We start from the raw sequence: 25,795 nt of genomic DNA, 5'->3' as shown, positions 1-25,795 counted from the left end.
AGTTGAAGGGAGAATAGATCAAAGGAATTTTTTGCATGTTTTTGGAAGAAAAGAATTGGACTGAAGAAGGACCTTTAGAAAGATGTTTTTTCGTAACATTTTATCCTCAGTCTTGGCCTCAAAAAGTTTTAGCTTATGTTATAGGGGAGCACTGATTAATTGAGTATAAATACCTGGAATTTTTATTTTTATTTTTTAATTATTATTTAATTTTTAAAAGAGTTTGTCTGCAGAGGCAGGGGAGAGAGAGAATCCCAAGCACACTCTGTGCGGAGCATGGAGCCTGATGGGGGGCTCAGTCCCATGACGCTGAGGTTATGACCTGAGCCTAAATCAGGAGGCAGATGCTTAAGAGACTGAGTCAGCCAGCTGCCCCATCTGGACTTTTTATTGATTTTTTTTTTCCCCTAAGTAACCTTTTATCTTAAAATTGCTATGAAGAGCCCCATGTATCAAATAGATGTACAAAGAAAGATCTTCTCTATAAGACTTATAAACCAAGCAGGTGACTAAAGCAGCTGCTATTGATGATAGTTACTGGAGAAAACACAACACAGTCCCTTTCTTGACCAGATACTTTAGTTATGACTATCAAAGAATTAGAAGGCTTAATTTTAATGTTATTTGTTCAGAATGGCATAATGGATTCCTTTCTCTTCAACAACTCCATTTTTTAAGGCAGCAGCAAAAGTAGTGGAAAGTAGAAGGGCAAGAACAACTCAAGATAAACCTAATGGTAACAGTGTTGAAGTGGAAACCGAAGCGAATTTGGATGTAGGAAAAAGGTTTGTAAGTTCATTAATATATTTTTGTTTCATGGATTCGTGATTATGTGAAAGTGTTGCTAGTGAGCCATTTTTAACAAAAATAATTTGTTATAGAGGGTATGTTTTACTGATTATTAACATTTGGATATTTGGAGTACTGTACAGTTACTTCATGATTTATACAAGTTGTTATATGTACTAAGCAAAATAGTACAGTTTAAATAGTGTGAGTAATACCACTTATCATTTTCAGGCAACGTATGCTCTGGAACAGTGTTGAGGTTGGAAACTTGAATCCTCTATGCCCCTTAGATCTCGGATCCCACATGCCGTCGTCAGTGCCTCACTACACTAAGGGTTATTCTAGTATTTTAAGATACTATTCGTGGGGCACCTGGCTCAGGTGGTTAAGCATCTGCCTTCGGCTCAGGTCATGATCTCCAGGTCCTGGGAACAAAGCTCCATGTAGGGCTCCCGGCTCAATGGGGAGTCTGCTTCTCTCTCTGCCTCTTCCCCTGCTTGTGCTCTCTCTCTGTCTCTCTCTTTCTTTCAAATGAATAAATAAAATTTTCAAAAAAAAAAAATACTGTTCCTACATCTTCAGTAGTAACCTAACCACTTCATCTGGTGCTCAACTGAAGAAATTGTGATTTGCTTCCATGCTGGAGGGAAATGGGCTGTGTCGGTCCTACACGTAGTAGTCCCCCTTGTCCGTGGGGGGATGCATTCCAAGACCCCCAGTGGAGGCCTGAAACCACAGGAAGTACCAAACTCTCTATATATCATGTTTTTAACTATATGTACATACCTGTGATAAAGTTTATTTATAAATTTAGATACATACAGTAAGATTAAGAACAACAATAGAACAATATAATGTAGTAAAAGTTACGTGACTGTGGTCTCTTCTCTCTCAGAACATCTGAGTTCTGAGACAGTGTGACGATGTGAGCTGATAAAATGCCTATGTGATAAGATGAAGCAAGAAGAATGATGCAGGCATCATGACCTGGTCATCATGACATAGTATTAGGCTGATGAGATCGTCAGGAGGAGGATCATCTTCCAGGTGCAGTTGGCCATGGGTAACAGAAACTGGAAAGTGAAACCACAGATAAGGTGGGGACTACTGTATTGAGAGACAAATTCAGTCTCTAAAATTATTTCTTTAGGGATTTTCAAGGGTAAGTTTTACCTTTTGTTTTGGCTTTAGAAGCTAACCTTATTGAAGAAGATAAACTCTACCACTATCAAGTTCTTTTCTGTTGAACCTGTAGTCCATTCCCTCTATTCTTCTACCCTTAACCCAAGGCCAGATGTCAAATCTGGGTCATCTCTGGTTGGATGGATTTGGCAGTGGATGTAATATCACTCTTTTTTCTTGATCCTGTGACTTGAATGCTGCAGGCTCCTCATCTCAACTGCTTATTTAGAGGTGGGAATTGGGGTTCAAGTTGGACGGACATGCATTGCTTATACCTCAGGACTAAGCTTAGTCATTATTGTCTATCCTTGTCCCTACCTGTGATCTGCTCCCTCACTGGTCTTCCCCCAAACTCTTAGTAAGGTCTTGTTATTTTCTAAGATCCATTTTAAGAAGTAGAGTTCTTTTTTATTGGCTAAATTCTTTCTTTCTGTTTAGGAAATCAAAGTTAAGTGGTAATACCAAGACCCAGTACATTATGGAGCCTAGCCTTCCAGCTCAGTGTAATACTGCTTTAAAATCAAATTAAAACTTGCCATGATTCATGCAGATAATGAACACATTTCCTATGTACTCTCATGTAGTACTGCTCGCTTATTTCAGATGTCTCTTATACAAGATGCAATTTAATGTGTAAACAGAACTGTTGATGTTCTCATTTGTCTCTCTGTATCCTGACTCTCCTCACATGTCCAGTTAACTCCCCAAGTGTTGTAAATCCCATCTCCATGCTTCTTTATTTATTTATTTATTTATTTATTTTTAAAAGATTTTGTTTATTTGTCAGAGAGAGAGAGAGGAGCGAGAGTGAGCATAAGCAGACAGAGTGGCAGGCAGGGGCAGAGGGAGAAGCAGGCTCCCCGCCGAGCAAGGAGCCCGATGTGGGACTCGATCCCAGGACGCTGGGATCATGACCTGAGCTGAAGGCAGTTGCTTAACCAACTGAGCCACCCAGGTGTCCCTCCATGCTTCTTTAATATAGTCTTTCTTATTACTTGTATCCTAGGTTATAAGCTTTGTACCATATAAATCCATCTTTAACATGACTTCTAGAATTAGTGTCCCATAAAAATAAACCTATTCAAATCACTTTCCAACTTAATAATCTCTTTTGGCTTTCTTTTTCCTACTAGATGAGTTAGAGTTTATTGGCATGGCAAGCCTTACAAGGCCCCTTTCTGGGTTTTTTTTGTTTTGTTTTTTTGTTTTTCCCATATACAACCTTATCCCTAAGCTTACCCTATCCTGCCCACATACATGGTACTTTCTAGCAACACAGAATTTCATCCTGATCCTCGAATATTAAAAGCTTTTTCATGCCTGTCTCTTGCTTCAATTTTGAATTCCCCTCTTTTTGTTGTCTCCAAGGCAGCCCCTTACTTGGCATTCAGGGCCTAGCTCAAAGATACCCTATGTTTTACTGAGTTCCCTGATCGGTTGTCACTTCAGTGCTCCTACAGCATTGAGTCACATTTCTATAAAAGGACTTCTCTTGGATGGTAACATACCTATTTACCTTTCTGTATTTCTCACTAGACTGAGAATCCTTCAGAGTTTCTTAATTAGCTGTGTATCTTTGGTACTTAGTTCATTACCTGGTATATATTAGAATTTGCAATGCACTAGACCCAGAGAATAAAACTAGAGACAAAATGAAGATCAAGAACCAAGCAAATCTCAAGACCACCCTGGAGGCAAATAGAATCAGGACAAGTAAAGCATCAGATTCACCAGTATCAGGACAAAAATCAGCAGGACACAGGTGAACAAGGGTAGAATCAGAAGGGTGATTGTGAAATCAGACAAATAATAGGAAAGATGAAACCTGCGTATTATCAATGGTAAATGAAATAAAAACTTTGATAAAGCTTATAAACTATTTTGAGGCAATAAGAATTAGAGACAGGAAACAGGAACTGAGGCAGACATTACATAATTTGTTGTTAAAATGTATAGACTTAAATGCTGAAGAAGTTGAGATAGAAGTTTCAAGGAGGGGTGAGTATTGTGCAGGCCCTTGGAGGATAGTTAACGATTTTTACAGGTCGATGAAGAGGAAATGTCATTTTTGGATAGAAGAATAGTTCCAGTGAGGGCACAAAGGTGTAAATGGTTATGCTGTGTTTGTGGAAGCTAAGTTTAACTTGGGGCAGGACTTGTTAAAAAGTTCAGTTGGAGGCTGGTGGGGGGGGGCAAGAAATTAAACTTAAATCCATGGAAATAAAGAGACATGGGAGAGTTTTTGAAAGAGTGACATGAATGATTGATTACAACATTAACTCTGCTTAACTTATGTTTGTGAAAGCTTGATTTAATATCTGGTAAGTACATCTGGGCAAAATTATCCATGTTGTAATGGGGCTCTGTACGTCCTGATGTTTCTTTCCAAAGATACTTTGTATAAATTGAAATATGACTTGATTATGTCATAAGTATTGACCTTGTGAAAAGTTTCTTTTGTTTACATTCTTACATATTTTTTCTTTTTTTAAAGTGTTAGTGACAAACAGTCTGCAACTGACTTCTCAGGGGGTACAGTGTCCTTATTGAGGTGAAGTAAATGGACATTTTTCTTCTCTGTCTTTAAGATCTTTGATTGAAGTATTTCATGCAGACCTAGATGTTTTATATTAACTGTCATGTAGATGGGATAATTTAGAGAATATCGTAGGTGCTTGCTTATCTCAACAGATATTCAAGACGTTCATGTGTCTTGAAATTCCAAACTATGGAGACCTGCCTCTGGGATCCTGAGTTGTTACACATTGTTTCCACAAGGCCATTATTGGCATACATGTATAGGGAGTGCTTGAACTTAAAGCAGATGTTTAATAAACTCTTACTCTGTCCTAGAAACAAGGTTATGTTGCCAAGGGTTTGGGGACAGTTATATTTCTGATGAATATCTCAAATTCTAATTTTATGAAATTACTTGAAACACTGTGTTTAATCTACTAGAAATTTTGTGACAGACAATATAACATGACTCGGAGAACAGAAAGTCTACATCACTGATTTTAGAGATAGAGCAGTTAGGATGCTGAATAGGAACCATAGTGGGAGGTTTTGATTTAGTGTGGGGGAGGAAGTCATTGGAAATGAGGAATTGAGAGGTCAGGATTATGTATGGGTTATCCACAAGAACATGGAAATAACATGGTAAAACCATCACTTGAGTGTAGAAAAAGATCTGTGAATGATGAGAATTGTTTGCAAGGGTCTGAATAACTCTGAAGTATGGTAGATGATGATACACATTAGTAGAATGAATCCACAAGGGCTAAGATTTCTTATGGAGGCAGGATCCTGAAAGTGGCATTTGTTAGGAAATGGAAAGTATAGACACTCACCTCTGGGACCCTGTGTTCAAAGAAGGTAGAAGGCCGGTCTACTTGAGCAAGCCACAGAGAAATATTCTCTGTAAGGGAGATTTTAGGCAAAGCGAAGAGGTAGGAGAACTGGTGAAGAGGTTGAGAATGTCATTCCAGAGAGCACAATAGAAAGTTTTGGGAGGAAGGGAACGGATTAGTAGGATTCATACATGGGTACTTAGGTAATGATACAGATTTTAGGTGGTGATAAAATCATTTCTTAAGTTTAGGTGAACTAATTTTTTCATCTAAACTAGCTCCTTTATAAAATTGGAATAATACCAGTTTTGCAGGGTTGTCAAAATTTTGCCACACTGTTTCCAAACAACCTTCATTTCAAAAACACTCGTTTTGGAAGCTGTGATAAGTGATACCTACCATTATGTGTAAAGGAATTTTAGAATTTAGGAGAGAATAAAAGTTAATAGCTGATAGTCTTTGGATTTTTTTTTTTTCTTCACCTGTCTAATTAGAAGACCAGAAGAATCTTGATTTCTAAGTAGCTGAGATGGAGAAAATAAGTGATGGGAGGAGAGGGAAATCAGACAACAGAAATTTTAAGAGGCCAAAAGTTAAGATAGAGCACTCGGAGCACCAGAGGAAACAGGCCAAAGTAGAAGAACGTCCTAAAACAGAGATTAAGACAAATCAGCTACCTTCTTTCATTGCTTTTCTACTCTTTGTGGAACCAATCCCATGCTTTTTGTTCAATTTAGGTGTCACAAGAAGCTCATTCTATCTAAGTCAAAACACGGAAGCCAACAACAGGATTTTAGAAAGGAAGAAGAAAGAATGGAAATTCTTCAAAGTGAGTACTCATAGTACAGTTTTAGAAGTGGAGAATTGATGTGTCCTTGAAAGTGATCCAGCCTGCCCTCCCTACTACAACACCCAGAGACACTTCAGAAAACCAAAGCACAAAGGATTAAATGCCATACCTTCATAGAGTTAGAAAGTTATTACTTAATTTAGAAAGTTAGCTATTCTGATTGCCTAGCTTAGAGTACTTATGCTATAATGGTACACTGCTTTTCTACCTTAACTTTATTCAGCAACTTGAAGTATTTACTAATCTGAAACATACCATTGGTTTTTTTTTTTTTTTTTGGTTTTTTTTTTTTGAAACATACCATTGTTATCATGATAGTTATGTTCTGGTTACTGTGGTTGGTGAACACTAAACATTACTGGGAATTACAGGGTTAGATTCCTTTCAGCCTCTTGTCACCAGTTTTGTCAGCTGATAAATACATAACCTTGTTCAGTGTGTTACTGTGTTTCTGTTTAAAGATGCTAATATATAATGTTGATTCATTAACCTTGAATTTGTGGTCAAGTAGCACTGTAACTCATGCCTGGATGAAGCTTTCTAACACATATTTTTTTCTATTGGGAACATCCTAGTGTTCTTTCACTTAGGAACAGTAGACAACATTTCCACAATACATCTGGGGGCCATTTTAAACAGCTGTAGTACCCCAAAACACAAACTGTTGCATTAAATAGACTCTAAAAAAGACAGTTACTTATAACATTGCTAAAACATGAAGTCAGAGCATCACTTTGCTTAAGCTTAGCTGGGAGCACACATATCAGGTGAGATCTTTTTTTTTTTTTTTTTTTAATTTATTTGACAGACAGAGATCACAAGTAGGCAGAAAGGCAGACAGAGAGAGAGGGGGAAGCAGGCTCCCCACTGAGCAGAGAGCTGGATGTGGGGCTCTATCCCAGGACCCTGGGATCATGACCTGAGCCGAAGGCAGAGGCTTAACCCACTGAGCCACCCAGGTGCCCCCTCCCCCTTTTTATTTGCTCTGTTCATGTCCACCAGTGACCACAAAAGCATAATACACAAAAGTGTATTGATTTTAGAGGTAGAAATTACTAGCAGGGAAGTAAATTCACAAATACAGAATCCATGAATAATGAGGATTGACTGTGGAATCTAGATTTAGGATTTAGGATTTAGGATTTAGAATTTATTCTTATAAAAGACATTGCTTGATTTAAAAAACACGCAACAATAACCAACAAAAAAAACCTTAAAAGTAGTCCATAGAGGCACCTGGGTGGCTCAGACCGTTGGGCATCTGCATTCGGCTTAGGTCATGATTCCAGGGTCCTGGAATCTAGCCTCACGTCGGGCTCCCAGCTCAGTGGGGAGTCTGCTTCTCCCTCTGCCTCTGCCTCCCCTTCTTGTGCTCTGTCTCTCTCTCTCAAATGAATAGATAAAAAATCTTTTAAAAAGTCTATAATTGTTTTAAATTACAAATCTTTTAAAAATATTTATTTATTTCTTTGTCACAGAGAGAGAGAGAGCACGCACAAGCAGAGTGGCAGGCAGAGGCAGAGAGCGAAGCAGGCTCCCTGCTGAGCAAGGAGCCCGATGTGGGACTTGATCCCAGGACTCTGGGATCGTGAACTGAGCCGAAGGCAACGGCTTAACCGACTGAGCCACCCAGGCATCCCTTAAATTACGATTTGATTGTAAGTTTCTCCTTAGTATGTATTCAGTCAGCAAATGTTCACTGAACGTACACTACATTCTAGATACTGTGTAAATGAATGAATGAACAAGTACATTCATGCAAGGATTTTTAAACTTCATTGATCCACACCTAGCAGGTTGTGGTCAATCTGAAAATAATAGATGCACCAGCTTGATGCCAGGGACATAGTAGGGCTGCAATAAGTATTAATTAATTGAATACATTCATAATTGATGGCTGGTGATAGGGCCAGTATTAACTAGTATTTGTAAATTAAAGCTCTGAAACATTTTACATCCATAGATACTGTCATCTTCATTTTAAAAATGGTAAAGTTAAACTCAAATAACTGCTTCATGTTGTTATTCCAAAATTTGTTCTGCATCTATTACTGCCAAATGGTTAGGAATCATAATTCTAAGCTAAAATAATTTGGGGATTCTGGACTTTTAATTTCATAATACAAAATTCAAAGAAGTGGAAGCATATGTTTTTAGATTCTAAGTAATTGATAAGTAGTTAAACTCTGAGTACTGTAACCTCGTTACAGACTGGTTTGACAGTGACTATGGATATTGAGCCTAGAAGATCTTGAGTTTTAGTACATTTTTTTACTTTTTGTTAGATGTTAGTAATGTATGCGTACACATTTTTTTTTTACTTCCAGTTTGCTTAAAAGGTATGCAGTATCCTCTCTCCATAGACAATATTAGTTTTGTTTGTGCTGAATTTTTTCAGATTTGTAAAATTGCCATGTACTTTTAAAAAATCAGGTGATTCAGAAAACTTGAAAGAAAGAAAATCAACTAAATTCTTTCTGTGCAGAAAAAACTTAACAGCATTCAGTGAAATGATGTGTAAACTCATTTAATCTTCAACAACCTTACAAGTACCTTTTTTTAAAGAAAAATCATTCCCATTTTACAGGGGAAACCACTACAAAAAGAAATTAAGTAAAATATACTTGGTCACAGAAATAGTGAACCGAACTAGAATTTGCAATTAACCTTTTTGGGGTGCCTGGGTGGCTCAGTCAGTTAAGCGTCTGCCTTTGGCTTAGGTCATGATCTCAAGATCCTGGAATCAAGCCCCATGTTGGGGCTCCCTGCTCAGTGGGAGCCTGCTACTCCGTGTCTCCTACTCCCCCTGCTTGTGTACTCTCTCTCTTTCACTCTCAGATAAATAAATAAAACCTAAAAAAGAAAAAAAAATGACCTTTTTAAAGTAAGCTCTATGCCCAACATGGGGCTTGAAGTCACAACCCTAAGATCGAGAGGTTCATGCTCTGCCAGCTGAACCGGCCAGGCAAAATCAGACACTGACTGCAGTGCCCATGCTCTTAATTGCTGGGCTAGACTACATCAGTGGAAAAATAGTCAAACCAAAATTTAGAAAAATGTGACTATATTACACGTTAATTTAAAACACATTAACATTTTGAATTTCATGTAAATGCTGTTTCATAAGAAGTATATCAATAATCTGTATGACTTCTCCAAAATGAAGGATATAGAATATGAAATGCTTCAAGAGGTTGAATCAGGTTGCCTCTGTAATCTTAAATTTTAGACTGTTGAAGGACTTTATCTAAAAAGGGTGGTATTAGCCAATAACAACAACAAAAACTTCTCCCACTAATTCCCAGTTTCTCAATTATTTGAAATTAATAGTTGAATTAATTTTTAAATTATTTTGTATGATAAAGGTTTGTAGAATTCTCTTCTCTAGCCATAATTTCCAAAGTAGTTTAATCTATTTAAACTGATTTATTACTGATTACCAACCCTTTGACCATCATGTCCTCATTCTATACCTCTTCTTCTGCTACATTTTTTTAAAAAGATGGGATTATAGGTACTATATTTCTAAATATTTACATCACTGAGAAGCTCTGCTCTTCTTTTTTCTTTTTGGAGTGAGAAAGGGAGTTTACTGCCTCGTACTTATAATTTCAGAAGTACATTAGCTAGCTACAAGTGTGGCTGGCTGGATCCAGCTACTCAAGCATTTTTGTCAGACCTGGTTCCTCTGTGTCCCTCAGCTCTACTTTCCTCTGTGATGGCTTCCCTTCCAGGAAGACTCTTTTCAAGTGGCAACCCCTGACAGATTCTCCTGTCATCACTGAAGTGGAAGATGTTCTTTTCTTTCTTTTTTTTCTTTTTTTTTTTAATTGAAGTATAGTTGACACACAATGTTGCATTAGTTGTGTGTGTTTAGCGTAATAATTGGACAGCTCTATGTATTATGCTATGCTTACCCCAACGGTAGATATCATCTGTCTCCATACAACATTATTACAATAAAAAAAACCATTGACATAGGGACTATGCTGTACCTTGAGTGTGTACTGTTTTTTGCTTAAAGGGAAATTTAGCTAAATGGAATATTCTTCAGAGATATTTTCTTAAAACTTTGCAGATACAGATCCAGTTTTTGACTTTATAAGTGCTACTATGGGCAAGTCTAATGTCAGCCTTTCTTCCCCCCTTTGTATATGAGTTGCCTATTATTCATAGATTTCCAGATCTTTTTTAATATGTGCATTTAATGCTATAAACTCCCTTTAATTACTGCTTTAGTTTCATCCCACAGATTTTGAGATGTTGTTTTTTCATTTAGTCCAAAATATTTTTTTCATTTCCCTTAAGACTTTTTCTTTGACTTCTGGGCTATTTAGAAGCTGTCTGTTTAATTTCCAAATAATTAAGGATATTCCAGATATCTTTCTATTAGTGCTTTCCAATTTAATTCTGTTTGGGACTGAGAATGTACTTTGTAGGATTTCTTTTTTTTAGGATTTGGAGTATACTTTGTAGGATTCATTTTTTAATTTAAGATTTGTTTTCCTAGTACATGATAGGGTCTGTGTTGGTGAGTGTTGATATGCACTTGAATGTGAATTCTGTTGTAAAATATCAGGTCAAGTCGATTCATAGTGCTGTTCAGATTTTGTGTGTGCTTGCCTATTTTTGCCTGTTCGTTCCATCAATTACTGAGAGAAATATTAAAATGTAATATAATTATGAATTTCGTTGTTAATTATTAATCCATGCTAATTTTTTAATTTCCTTTTCTGCTTTTTTAGTCTTCTAGCACCTGTTTAAACAATTTGCAGTATGAAAATCTCTGTTCATAACTAGTGTGGTTTCCATTTTCCTGACTGGAGCCTGACCAGCACTTATGGTCTGTTCCTGCAACAATGCCAAATTGTCTAAATTACTGTAGTTTCATAATAACTCAGTATATGATAGGGAAAGTCCCTTCATTTTATTGTTCTTCAGGAATATCTTGACAGTTCTTGGTGTTTTTTGTTTTTTTTTTTTTAAGATTTTATTTATTTATTTGACAGAGAGAGATCACAAGTAGGCAGGCAGAGAGAGAGGAGGAAGCAGGTTCCCTGCGGAGCAGAGAGCCCAATGCGGGGCTCGATCCCAGGACCCTGAGATCATGACCTGAGCTGAAGGCAGAGGCTTAATCCACTGAGCCACCCAGGCACCCCAGTTCTTGGTGTTTTAATCTTCTGTGTTGTCAGGGAAAGCCTGCTACCGCTCCACAGGTGCCAAAAGTAGCCAATACGACTTAATGAATCAGAGCAAAACAGTTCATTACAGCAGAACAAGTAGCATGGTGTCAGCATAATTGTGCTGGATTCTTTATTCCAAGTCCCACAGGTGATGCGGTGGCCCCAGATAGATGCTATGCAGACAGATAGGTTGTACCGTAACTGAGAAACTTGGTGCCAAGGGCCTATCTGTTTTGGAGTAAGCAGCAAAACGGGATTGCAAAATGGGATAGCAAAACAGCCAGTCCCCTCCCCAAGAGAGGGTAGTTACATCGTGGTCAGGCTGTGGTTCCTTTGACCTACTTGGGTGCCTATTTGACTACAAAACTGTTTAGTATCAGGAAACAAATAAACCTTGTGCATTCAGCAAAAACTGCAGGGATGCTCAGGGCTGGTGGTGAACTACTCATAACACATACAATTTTAGAATAATGTTAAGTTCTACAAAAAGCCCGTTGAAATTTTCATTTGAAAGTGCATTTTAACAATAAGTACTTTTGGAAAGAACAGACAGTTATTATAGATTAGTATTAATTATAGACTTTATATTAATTATGTTGTCTTCCTATGCACGAACAGAAGCACATTATTTAGATTGTCATATATTTTCTTATAATGTGTAGTGTATATATATATATATACACACAAACATATATGGTAGAGGTTTATAATTTACTACATAGAGATCTTGACCACTGCTAGATTTATCCCTAAGAATATTATATATTTTGTTAGTATTGTAAATATTATCTTTTTGATTGTTTCAAATATTTTAACTATTGCTAATAAACAAATACTATTGAGCTGTTCATTGATCTTCTGTGCAGCCATCTAAACTCTTTAATTCTGTTTGCAGATTCTTTAAGATTTTTTATATAAACAATTTTTTTTCAGTTAACAGTTCTCTTTTCAGTTACATATACATCTTGTCTTACTAAACTGACTATGACTAAGAAAGAAGAAATGAAGGAAGGGCTGTAGTTCTTACACTAGGTTAAATATTCCTTAAACATTATCTTAAGAAAATTTCAACAATCCTATAAGGTAAAATATTATTCCGTTTTTTAACAGATGATGAAAAAGGACAGGTTCTGGGAGGTTGCGATAACTTGTTTAAAGACATAAAAGAATCAGCATTCAATATTCGCTATTTTCAGAAACTGATCTTTGCATTGTACTCTGCTGTTTCCAGATTCAAAGGGGAAAAAATTAAGCAGATAGAGTTCTTTTTATTTAAAATAGCTAAGTACTAGATAGAATTTCATGGTAACCTTTAAAAATATCCCCCTTTTTATTTTAATGTGAAGCAATTTTTGATGATTTTTTCTACTTCTAGGTGAAAGAATGAAAAGACTCAGGAGACAAGCTGCTGAAAATAAGAGAAGACATGTTTTGAATAGTCAACCAGAAACTTCTAAAAAACCACAATCTAGGAAAAAACAGGTATTTATTATATTTAAATAAGACTTAATGGACATTAATTCGAATTATTTCAAATTATTTCTGCTCAACCATGGAAGATTTTGAATGTAAAATGTTTCCACTTCACCATCTTTGGTTTTGCCATGTTAGATTAATTGGCCAATCCTAAGTTCCAAAAAAAAAAATACTTCACCTGTATTTTTAAAACAGCCTTAAGTTGGATATTGATAATGACATTTATTTAGAATTATTGTGATACTATCATAAGGTCTATTTATCAATGTAAAGTGGGACTTACATCCCCATTATAAGCTTTAACATTCATATCTTCCTAATGGGGATCCAATTATTTATTTATTTATTTAAAGATTTTATTTATTTATTTGACACAGAGAGAGAGAGAGATCAAAAGCAGGCAGAGAGAGAGGGGGAAGCAGGCTCCTTGCCAAGCAGAGAGCCCGATGCAGAGCTCGATTCCAAGACTGTGAGATCATGGCCCGAGCCGAAGGCAGGGGCTTAACCCACTGAGCCACCCAGGTGCCCCAGGTGCCAATTTAAATATGGTCCTTCTGTGCTTTAAAAAAAGAAGAAACCATTTGATAGGGAATTTTTCTATTCAGAAAGTTAAGATGGGTCAATTTTAGGACTCACTTCATTTCTGCACTCAGTGATTATAGTCCTGTGCCATCTGTCCAGTGCCTCAAACCATTGTTTCCTGTATTTTATCTGGTTTTCTAGTTTTTTATAGCAAGTGAATAAATCTAGTCCTTTTTATCACAGCTAGAAGTTGAAGGTGATCTAGTACTTTTTTCGTATTCTCCTTTATTTAAGATGACATTTTCTTTTACCTCTTTGAAAAGCTATTTGTAAATAGTTCATGTTGAGACAAGGGCTAGGGTCAAATTCCAGGCTACTAGTAATATCTTTTGTGTCTGAAGTGAACATAGCAAGAAATTCCTACTTCATGAGCTTTTGTATTATATCAGATATCATCTGTGCACTCTATAAAAAGTAATTCATATTTGAACAAGAAAAACTGTCATATATATGAAATTTGCATAAACCAAGGTCTACTTTTTTAAAATTGAACAAAACTGTAGCAGCTTCTTACACAACAGAAATTCTTAACTTGGGGACTATAAAAATGATATTTTAAGGTTAGTCTAAGTGGCCTCTGAAATGTTGTGTGAAATTGTGTATGTCTTCACTTGTATGTGAAATGGATCCATAGCTTTTATTATATTCTCAAGGATTTATGTGACCCCAAAGATTAATAACCCACTGCTGAAGTACTTTTAATCGGTAAGTCCAGCTCTCTCTTTTTTAAACTCCTCACCCACACATGGAAAATTTACATCTCCTTTGGTTTTGCATCAGTGACAAGCAGTGAATTGAAATTTGTAGGAGTGGTGACTGATGAGAGAAGCGGCTGGGTTGGTCACTGCAGACTGCCACTGGAGGATGTCCTCTTTGTCTTTGTCTAGAGATCAATTAGCCATGTGCACCATGCATTCAAGACAGCCTGGTTGCCAAGACATGGCACCTCAGACAAACTTCTACAAGGGGTTTAATTATGGTCAGTGCCAGTTTTATGGCATTGAGCCGTACACGAGAGTTTTCATCTCAGATTTGCCTTTTTGAAGCCACCTTGAATTCTTTTTAATAGTGCATCAGACAACTGAGTTCGAATTTTTTAATTGTAGTAAAATATACATAACAAAATTTACGCTTAACTATATTAAAGTGTATACAGTTCAGTGGCATTAAACACATTCATATTGTTGTGCCATTACCACCGTCCATCCACAGAACTCTTTCAACTTGCAAAACAAAAACTATATCCATTAGGGGCACCTGGGTGGCTCAGTCGTTAAGCATCTGCCTTCGGCTCAGGTCATGATCCCAGGATCCTGGGATTGAGTTCGCCATCGGGCTTTCTGCTTGGTGTCCCTCTCCCACTTCCACTGCTTGTGTTCCTTCTCTCACTGTGTCTCTCTGTCAAATAAATAAATAAAATCTTTAAAACAAAACAAAACAAAACAAAGCTATACCCATTAAACCCTAATTCCCTATTTGCCCCTCTCCCATGCCTCTGGCAACCACCATTCTACTTTCTTTCTCCAAGTTTGACTGTTTTATGTACCTCTCATACAAGTGGAATCCTACAACAATGTCCTTTTGTGTTTGACTTACTTGACTTAGCGTAATGTCCTCAGGTTTCATCCATGTTACAGTATGTGTCAGAATTAACCTTCCTTTTTAAGGATAAATGATATCACTATATTTATATACCACATTTTGTTTATCCATCCATCAGCAAATAACTTGGGTTGCTTCCAACTTTTGCCTAACGCTGTTACCAACATGCGTGTACAGATTTCTCTTCAAGTCCCTGTTTTCAGTTCTTTTGGAATATACCACAAGTAGAATTACCAGATCACATGGTAATTTCATTTAATTTTTTTGAGGAACTATCATTCTGTTTTTCACAGTGGTCACACAGTTTTTCATTCCTTCCCACAGTGCGTAAGAGTTACAGTTTTCCCACAGCCTCACCAATACTTAGTATTGTCTGTGGTATTTGTTTTTTTGGTTTTTTTGTTTTTTCGATGATAGATGTGAAAATGGGTGTGAGGTAGTGTTTTGTGGTTTTGATTTGCATTTCCCTAATGGTTAGTGATGTTGAGCATCTTTTCATGTACTTATTGGCCGTTTGTGTATCTTTGGAGAAATATCTATAAAGTTCTCTGCTCCTTTTTTAACTTTTTTATAGCTTTGTAGTAAAACATAATAACAAAAATTTTCTTAATCCTTCTTACGTGTACGGTTCTGTGGCATTAAGTGCGTTCACATTGTATATGCAACCAATCTGTGACTTTTTCATATTGTGAAACTAAAACTCTGTACCCATTAAACAATTTCCCATTCTCCCTTCTTCCCATCCCCTGGCATCCACTATTTTACTTTGTTTCTGTGAGTATGACTATTCTAGATACCTTATGTAAGGGAAATCCTTACACTATCTTTTCATGACTTGATGAATGGATTTTTAAAGAAAATAGGAAGTTCAGCTGGGGAAATTAATCCTAGTCTTGACACAGTACATAATCACTCAGATAGTCATTTGCTCCTTAAGCATGTCAGCAAAAGGAGTAGGTTAGTTGGTCACTTGTAGCAAAGGCCAACTATCAATAATTTTTTTCCTATGTATGGTACTAATTTGATTTTTAAAAAATTTTTAGCCATTTTCTCCAAAATAAAATAGTATGTTTTGAATTAATCTTTTTTAGTTGTGTTTTTAAGAAGTTGTTTTAGGGAAGATTTGAGTTTTATGGCTCTGTATACTTTGCCTAACATAGACCTGGGTTTTCACTGAGTTCATTAGTGAAATATTAAATATTAAATTAAAATTAAATATTAAGTATTAAATATTCATAAGTTCTATTTAGAGTTACATGGGAAGTACTAGTACTAAGCAGTAGTAGTCTGGGGATGCCTGGGTGGCTCAATCATTTGAGCGTCTGACTCTTGGTTTTGGCTCAGGTCATGAACTCAGGGTTGTGGGATCCAGCTGAGCCCTGGGTTGGGCTCCCTGCTCAGCGGGGAGTCTGCTTCTCTCCCTCTGTCTCTCCTTGTGAGCATGTAGTCTCTGTCCCTCTCCCTCTTTCTCTTTCTTTCCAGAATCAATAAATCTTTTTTTAAAAGGGCGAGGGGAGAATAGCAGTTAGATAACAATTGTAGGAGAGCATCACAAGAGACAAATGTAGGCTTTAAGTCTGATGAATTGGGTTGGATTAGCTCTGTCACTCTGTAGCTGTCTGATCTGGGGCAGCTGAGCTATACTGTGCTTATGTGAAATGAACAGTAATAGTAAGGACCCTGGGAAATCTTAAAACATAAGCTCTTGCAGAAATCTAAGAAATACATATGCAAATTCTTCCATCCTTAAGAAACTAATATTATTTTGATTAAAAACAGTTGGATTGGGACACCTGGTTGGCTCAATCGGTTAGGTGTCTGCCTTTGGTTCGGGTCATGATCGCAGGGTCCTAAGATCGAGCCCAGCGTTGGGCTTACTCCTCAGCAGGAATCTGCTTCTCCCTCTCCCTCTGCCTGCCACTCGCCCTGCTTGTGCTCACTCTCTCTCAGTCAAATAAATAAATAAAATGTTTTAAAAAAAAAAAGTTGGATTATAGTATGTTTTTTAAAGAATTGTTTCTGTGAATAACTGTTCTGCATTTTATCAAAAGGCATGGCTTTGGGAAGAAGATAAGAATCTGAGATCCGGTGTGAGGAAATACGGAGAGGGAAACTGGTCTAAAATATTATTACATTATAAGTTCAACAACCGAACAGGCGTCATGTTGAAAGACAGATGGAGGACTATGAAGAAGCTAAAACTGATTTGCTCAGACAGTGAAGACTAAATGTGTTTGTAAAAGCTTGATAAAAGGACAGTTAAATATTTTGGTCACTGCTTTTTGTTTGAAAGTCGGTGGTCATTGATGTATCTTAAAATTTTTGTCTAAAGCATTACAGTATCATTATAGTATCACTTTGACTAATACAAAGATTTATGCTCTAAGAGTAAGGTGATATGCCATCATTGCATTCTTTTAAGAATCTTTTTCCTTTGATAAAATATAAATTTGTTGAACCCTGGTGCTTTCAGTAACCCTGTCCTCAAATCCTATTCCAATTAAAAGAAAGTTGAAAAAATATATTTATTCCCATTAACCTATTCTATGTTTGTAGGCTGACTTCATCTTTGTAACACACATTCAAGTGAAGTTTCTCTACGACTTGATTTAGGGCCTTAATATGTTAGTTACTAATACATTTGTATATAGAATGATGCGTGTACAGAAGTAATCCATGAGTTGTAACATACTTAAATTTTCTTTCAGTTGTTTCATATAGAGGAGATAACTTAAAAATAGTAATACCAATAGGAGGAAAAGGTTTGTACTATTATCAAGAACAGCTTCATGTCTCATTAGGTACATTTAACTTTGTTCCAGTGTTAAAACTTGGATAAAAATGGTTTTAAATCTGCCTTTAACCTGGTGTCATAAATACCAGTTTCATTGACTTTTTTTTTTCTGTATTTTCATTTAATACTTCAGTATTGGGCCTAAGTGGTATTCTGTAAATGCTTAAATTAGTATTACCCATGATCATTTTAATGTCTGTGGTAATTGCTAAATAAACAAGGTCATCCATAATATACTGAAAAATTTTGAGTTTTCACAAGCATTTTATTCTTCAGAGAATTTAGTCACAAGTGAAAAATTATTTAGCGTTTTGAGTTACATGTGTTTTATTTAATGAGTGGAAATACTGAAGTACTGGTGTACACAGTTAAATGGTAGTATTTAATAATTTAAATTTTATTTCTTATTAAAGTTGCATACATTACTTTCCTCTTGTTCCTAAAGTTATGTCTTTATGCATATAGTAAACAGAAATGTGGATAATTACTGTATGCTTCCTGATTCCATCTATCCTATTACCACTACTGTTAATGTTTATTACAGACATGTTGATGGTAGTGCCAAAGTTAGCGACATGAGCCAGAATGGACCCGTAAGTAAACCTCATTCCAGACATACCATAAATCATCAAATCCTAGGTTTCCACTAAATGTGAGATGCTCAATTATTTTATGTGCTCCTAAAAAGATCACAGTAATTACACTGTAGTGTGGTGCTTTCTTGAGAATTTTATTTTAGTTCTTAGAAGAGCTATTTTAGATTTATTTAAAGATAAATTTCTATCATATAATTTATGGATGCATAAAAAGGAGAAGCAAAATAAGTTCAATAATGTGTTTCTAAAACTACCTCCTATTAAATCTGAAATCTTCTGAATTTTTTAATTAAAATTTTTGAGATAATTATAGTTCATATGCAGTTGCTAAGAAATGATGCAGAGAGATTCCTTATACCTTTTTCCCTCCAGTTTTTCTTCCCCTTAGTATTCATAAAACTACAGCATATCACTATCATAATATTGATACAATTCAGTGTTATGCACATTTTCCTAGTTTTACTTGTATGTTAAGTGTATATTTAGTTCTAAATAATTTATCACTTGTGTAGGTTCATGTATTCACCACCATAGACAAGACCCCGATCAGCTCCCAACACCACAAGGATCCCTCCTGTTGCTGCTCCTCTCCCTCTTGCATCATTCCTCCAACCCCTGGAAGGCACTCATCTGACCTCCATTTCTAAAATGTCATCTTTTTTGAAAGTGTGACAGTGACATCACCAAAAATGGTGGGGTGGGGAGCTCCCAAGGCTTTTCCTTGACTCAGACAACTATTAAGCTGACAAAAACTGTTAAAATCTAATTTTTGAAACTCTGGGATATAATCAAAATCTAAAACAACTGGAGCAATGCTTAATAGACACTAAGTTTTATAAGAAATTCTTGGTATGGCTTGATGGTATCAAAGGGGACACTTTGTTCTCACATTGTTTTGACCTGTCTGGCATTTCCCTGAGGGTTAAATTCAGAAATTTGCCTTGTTTTCCACCCTCTGAGCTCTTGGGCTTTAAAAACCTATGACCTAGGGGCACCTGGGTGGTTCAGTGGGTGAAGCCTCTATCTTCGGCTCAGGTCACGATCTCGGGGTCCTGGGATCGAGCCCTGCATTGGACTCTCTGCTCAGCGGGAAGTCTGCTTCCCCCTCTTTCTGCCTGCCTCTCTGTCTACTTGTGATCTCTGTCAAATAAATAAATAAAATCTTGAAAAAAATTTAACAACAAACAAAATCCCTATGACCTACAGCTGCCTAGTGTCAGAGGTGCCACACAAACCTGAAGTCTTCGGAGGAAGGTACATGAGGGTGGTGAGGGAGGGGGCAGTTAAGGGGCTTTGAAGCACTGGAGTAAATTAGGGAATCTGGAAGGCAGCCGGATGCCCAGGACTGTACAGTCTCTGAAAAGACTTGGGAGGACCCTAGGTCTCTACCTCTGATCTTTGAGCTTCATATGTACAGGAAGTGAAGGATAAGGCAGAATTGTAAGTGATCCGGCTACCTGTTGAATGAGCCCCAGCTCATCTATTAAGACCAGGAGAATATCTTGATTTTCTTTTTGACTTGAGACACTTAAGAAAATTAAAGAACTATTTGGCTTTTTTCCTTTGAATTCATGAGTGTAGCTATAGTTTGTTCATGTATATAGTAATATCTGATTGTACTACGTTTATTACATTGTTGAGCATTTGAGTTGTGGAAATAAAAACTCAGAAGTGGCAAGGGAGTCAGCCACGACTACGTGGGATGTGCGGAGATGCAGAAGTTTGTATTGGGAAGGCTTTCAAGTGACAAAGCTGCAGGCATGCTCTGGTTGGAGGTCATTGGCATGAGGAAGCTGGAGCAGCAGGCATCTTATGTGATTGTTTGGGGGAATATATTTGGCTTTCTCTGCTTGGTCCTGAGTTTGGACAAAAAAATCAGGATGTTGGCAGTCATCAACCGAGTCTCCACCATTCTGAGTGGTTGCTACAGGGTTCCATTTGGTGACCTAAACGTTGCCACAAAGGTGGTGGGTCAGAGTTTGTTGTCATATAAGGTCTCCCCGTTGTCCATTTTTATATTCCGTCTCAGAGTTGTTTCAGTTTATCGCTGAAAGGCTTTTCCAAATTACATGAAGTCTTATATTAGGAATAATAGTAACTCAAATAAATGGAAAGGCTAAGTATGATACTTAATCCCTAAAGCAACCATTTTAAAGAACACATATCTACCAACAGATAAATTAAAAATAGAATATTAAAAGTTATTCGGATAATCCAAAAGAAAGTGAAAGGGGAAACAGGAAGCAAAAACAAACCACAGGGACAAATAAAAATTGGTACACTGGAATCCAACCACATCAATAATTATATTAAATGTCAGTGGTCTGAGCCAGGGTTTGGCAAGCTTTCCGTATAAAGGGCCAGATAAAATATTTTAGGCTTTGTGGGTAGAACAGTGTGTTGAGTCTGCTTGGAATTAGCCATACACGTAGGTAATAAATGAGTGGCTGTGGCTGTGTTCCAGTAAACTTACATTTACAAAAACAAGCGGCAAGATTTAGCTTGCAGGCTATAGTTTGCTGGCCCTGGCCTTTGAATTCTTAAATTTTATTTTCTTTAAAATATGTAGGACTTTGGGGTGCCTGGGTGGCTCAGTGGGTTAAGCCTCTGCGTTGGGCTCAGATCGTGATCTCAGGGTCCTGGGATTGAGCCCCGCATCCCCCTCTCTGCCTACTTGTGATCTCTGTCTGTCAAATAAATAAATAAAATCTTAAAAATAAATAAATAAATACGTAGGACTTTGTTCTGGTAAGCTGTTACTTCTGAAACTGGGAATGTCTTTCAGTTCTCATTTTTTTCTTCCAGGTTTGGCAATTTCTAAGTTTGGAACCACTTTTAAAGTAAATCAACAGTGTAGGGTTTCTGAAGACCAGCCTGGTGATGAGAATTTGGGGTGCAGATTCACAAGACAGCAGACTGTGGTGACAGCCTTAATTAGGCCAAGGTAATGTGCTCCCACAGTTCCTTAGGGAGAAGGGGACCGTTTTGGATTTATTTCCAGTTCAGTCTTCCTCTAAGAATAGAGTCTTTTGGCATCCTTGTTTAATCATACCCCACTTTGGTCTGGCCTTGGGCTTTGCATTCTGCCCCCATTGCTGAGGAAGAGAATACGATAAAGGAAGTACTGTAAACGGGTACCCCTTTCCTCTGCTGAGTGGTGGAGCACGGTCTGCTGGAGGTGAAGAGACTGGCAGAGGCTACGGGTGGTGCTGGTCTGGAAAAGCAGCCCACCCACCATTCCTGGGTGGTGTGGGGATGATGGAGAGGGGGCCGGAGGGTGCGGCTGGAGCTCATCCAGCCATGTAACCATGTAACTATGGAAGAGAGTGGGCTTGCTGTCATCACTGGAGTCACTCCAGCGCCCTCTCTTGATAAAGCTTAACTGTTAGGTCAAGAGATGTGTGTGCAGTTTTAGCTCCAGGATCACAAAGCAGGGCACAGAAAGGGGTTTGCAGCTGAGAGCCAAAAAATTGCTTCTGTTTTTTGTTTTGTTTTACTTATCATTCCCCACCACGTAACACCTTCATATGTCAAAATACTTTAATATGAAAGTAAGCCTTCATTTAAACCTATCCCGTGTTGAAAGAGCAAAAATAAAAAGACAATTTGACATAAGGAATGTGATGGTTTATATAATCTACACCTCTCAAAGGAAAAGAATCCTTTTTCAGTGTCTTTGTTTTTTACAAGAAAATTATTTAAAGAAAAGAATGTTTTCCCTTTCCACTTGAGTCCGTGAAGAGCTCACATCTGTCTTTGTCTTTATAAGTCTGTGAGCACTTTGGTTTGCATGAATTATAACTCTTGCAAAACCCTGATGAGGCAGAACAGCATTAATAATTACATGTCACAGATGAGGAATCAAGCTTCATTTTTTCTGACTTGCACTGGCAGAATCGCCTTGGTAAGTGACACAACTTTTATTTTTTCTTTATCAGAAAAAAGGGCAGAATTCTCTTCTCTCTTTAGTCCAGGAATGTTGATGTCTCTCATAAAAAAGTCCAGCTCAGTATTCTCAATTCCAGTGGAACTTGGCAGCTGCAGCAGCAAGTAAAATATACAGGAATTCCTCAAAATACACCTGTAATTGAAGTGTATTTTTCACTGTCAAGTATCTTTTTTTATGATTTCAGAGATGCTTTTCTAGGTCTCTCTAATTCTAAGGCTTTCTACCACTACCCAGTGGTTAAAAACAACAGTAACAACTTTGATGAGTTGCTATCCAAATGAATCTTACAATGAGCCCTTTTGCTTATGCTTCTGTATCTTGATTCCTTAGGCTTGGCTGTTGCTATCACCATTACTCCCCGGATAGGACACAGGAGACATTTAACTCCCCTCCTGTGTCCTTCCCTAAACTCAGCACTTCCGTTCTCCCCAGCCCTCCTATCACCGTTACATTGCTAAGAGGTTCTGTTTGGATTGGTTTGGTTCATTTTTAGCATTCAATCTAATAGTGAAATATTTTGTGCTTTACATACGGAGTCATTCTAAAAAATCAGAAGCCAATAAGCCTGTATTATGACTATACCTATATTATTCACAGTAGATCTTCAAAATGTGACTAACTCAAAAAATGTAATCTTGTATCATGAATTCTTGCAACTCGAAGAAGTGTCAAGGTAAATTGTGTACTCTCTCTCTCTCATTGTGTCCTCCTATCCATTCCCCCTACCCTAGTAGCTCCAAACCATCCACATTTTAACCATACTTCCGTTTTCAGTTTTTTCTTGGAACTTTTATTGCCATTTTTAGTAAAGTAATCCATGTTCACAGTTTTAAAAGTAAAATTGTTCTACATGGCTAAAATGGAAAACATTTCTTCCCTTCCACTGCCTTTCAGTTCTCCCTAAAGGTGATCATTTTGAACTCTTTCAACTCTTTTCTCAAGTATTGATTTTTATATTTAATAAAAATATGCCCACACTGCTGTTCATTTTCTAGTTTGAGGTATTAGATTATTGAACACCCCCCCCCCCCCCGCTATGTAGGGAAGAGGTTTTAGGTCTCTTACATGCTTTTCCCCCAAGCCCAGGCAAACACACACATTGTACCATGCATATGCTTCTCCTCCCCAGTTCTTCCAGAGTACTTATATCCATTTTTGGTTAAATCCGTAATCAGTGTTTGTATTATTATAACTTCCCTGTTATTTACACCCAAGCTGTGTGTACCCATCGTTTATCATCTCCAAATTCTCTGACCCAACTGTGAAAAATCTCCGAATACACTGAAATATGTCAGATACTCTGTTGATTTGTTTTCTTGGTGACTCTCATGTGTCTGGCTGCCCTCCAGGCCTGCTGTATAGCTGTCGAGCTCACATGTCCCTTTAGCTTTGCCCTGGGGATCCCAGTCATCTCTCCTGCATTGGATTTCGTACTTCCTAGACCCTCTCTTCTGGTTTATGCTCCCATTTAAGTAGAGCCTCTGTTACTGTACCTTCTCAAGAAAAGCATAGAATGAAAAACTATTATATCTTGCAGGTTTAACAATATTCTTATTCTATCCTTGTATTTGACTAATAATTTTATTGGATGTAGAATTTTGATTTGGAAGATATTTCCTCTCAGAATTTCAAAGGCATTGCTTTCTTGTCTTTAGGGTCGAATGTTGCTTCAAGTGGTCTGCCAACCATTGTGATTACTGATCCTTTGCAGGTGACCTACATTTTTCTCTCTGGAAGCTTTTAGATTCTTTTATGAGTCCAATGATCTAGAATTTCATGGCAATTTGCTTTAATGACAGTCTTTTTTCTTTTTATTTGAACTAATGAGACAGACACTCCGTGGCCTTGGCAATGTAAATGCTAAGTTCTAGAAAGTTCTGTATTATTCTTAAGTAATCTCCCTCCTAGTTTCTTTGTACTCTCTTTCTAGAACTACCATTATCCAGATGCTGGATCTCTTTGATCTAATTTTTTATCTTTTGTCTCCTAATTGCTGTATTTAATTTATTTACTTTCTGGGGAAAATGTTGCTTAACTTCCAAATGTTACAACATTTATATATCTATTATCAATCTTTCTAATATCCAAGAGGTTTTAATTCTCCTTTTTAAAGTTTTAATGTTTCCTTGTCTGGGCATCCTGTTCTTAATTCATGATTGATATTATTTCATCTCTTTTGATCCTGGCATTATTTACTGCCCCTAAATTTTGTTATATTGCTTTTTTTCTATTTAATTTTGGTTTACTGTGTTTGTTAGTGGTTTTCCTCAAATGTCTTCTTGTCCTGGGCTGTTCATTTACATTTATGAGGGAGAATGAAAAAGTTGACAGGAAGCTCTGTGAGCACTGATGGGTGCTCCCATGTCAAGATTAAGGCATCCCTGCATAGTGATGGAACAGGAACTTGGCTGTTCTAGCTGTCACTACCTGCAGTCGTTTCTCTTGGATGATGGATTTCCTCAGAGGGGAATGCAACTGCTGTAAGCAGATGGGAGCGGGAGTGCAGGAGGGGAGTGTACACCCCTGGTTGCAGTATTCTCAGAGCACGTGGAGGAGAGACCCGGGGGTCACCATTCAGGATGGAGACTTACTCAGTTTCCGTTCTCAGTTGCTGTCTCTGGCGTTTCCAATCTGGAGTCACTCCCAAGAGTAGACCTGTCAGGCTATTGCCTGGCTGCAGAGAATTTAAGACTGTTTCTTATACCAACTGTCAACCTTTCCATTAAAAGAACTATCTGGAACCTTTCCAAGGTGCTGTAAATTACCTTGCTCATCCAGATTCACTCCAGTAGGCATTTGGCTTCTCCTCTCATCTTAGCCATCTGCTTTTCTGGTCCTGAAGTCTGGTGACCATCCCTTTCCTGCTATCTTTGCCTCTCTCGAGCCTCTTATCGTTACTTTTTTTTTTTTTTTTTTGGCCTTTAAAAAAAAATTCTTTAAGTTTATTAGGACTTGGGAGGCAAAAGTATATTCAACCTGCTATGTCTAAATGGAAACAAGCAAACAAAACCCCAAAACCCTATTTAGGACATTCATAAGGCTTCTGTGTCCTTGCGCCTCTGAAAGTCTGTATCTTGCATTCACACTTTATTAGTAGTTTGGCTGACAGAGAATTCTAGCTTCAAAATTATTTTCCCTCAGTGCTTGGAGGCCTTATTCCATTAGACCTCAAGCATCCAAGGACACTGATGAGAACACTGCTGCCTTCCCATGAAAATTCTTGTTCCTTTGTAGGTAATCTGTATTTTCTCTTTCTGGAAGGTTTCATAGTCTTCTTTATCCTTGATTTTAAATTTCACAAATTTGTCCTTACTGGTATGATGTTTAAAATTCATCTTGTTTGCTGCTCAGTGGGACCTCTCCACCCCAGAAAAAATGGCACTTACCTCTGTTTCCACCTTCTTGTCTGTATGTTTTATAATTTTTTTTAAAGATTTTATTT

General features: G+C 37.3%; 1 protein-coding gene across 5 annotated transcripts in view; it reads left to right on the top strand.

The window, feature by feature from the left end:
* Nucleotides 1-18,296, top strand: part of TERF1 (telomeric repeat binding factor 1) — a 33,924-nt gene extending 15,628 nt beyond the window's left edge. For 3 of the 5 annotated variants that reach the window (XM_046020507.1, XM_046020479.1, XM_046020469.1), the window contains 5 exons: nt 679-785; nt 4,466-4,522; nt 6,059-6,150; nt 12,730-12,836; nt 17,066-18,296. In XM_046020507.1, coding sequence (XP_045876463.1) covers nt 679-785; nt 4,466-4,522; nt 6,059-6,150; nt 12,730-12,836; nt 17,066-17,242 — 540 coding nt within the window. In that variant the 3' untranslated portion in view covers nt 17,243-18,296. The remainder of the gene's footprint in view (nt 1-678; nt 786-4,465; nt 4,523-6,058; nt 6,151-12,729; nt 12,837-17,065) is intronic. The other 2 variants (XM_046020497.1, XM_046020487.1) reach the window with 1 other exon arrangement.
* The last annotated feature ends 7,499 nt before the right edge of the window (nt 18,297-25,795 follow it).

Source organism: Meles meles, chromosome 1 (genome assembly GCF_922984935.1).
Source record: "Meles meles chromosome 1, mMelMel3.1 paternal haplotype, whole genome shotgun sequence".
NCBI classification, from domain to species: Eukaryota; Metazoa; Chordata; class Mammalia; order Carnivora; family Mustelidae; genus Meles; species Meles meles.
The sequence above is the reverse complement of the archived record's forward strand: the minus strand, read 5'-3'. Positions and strand labels throughout refer to the sequence as shown.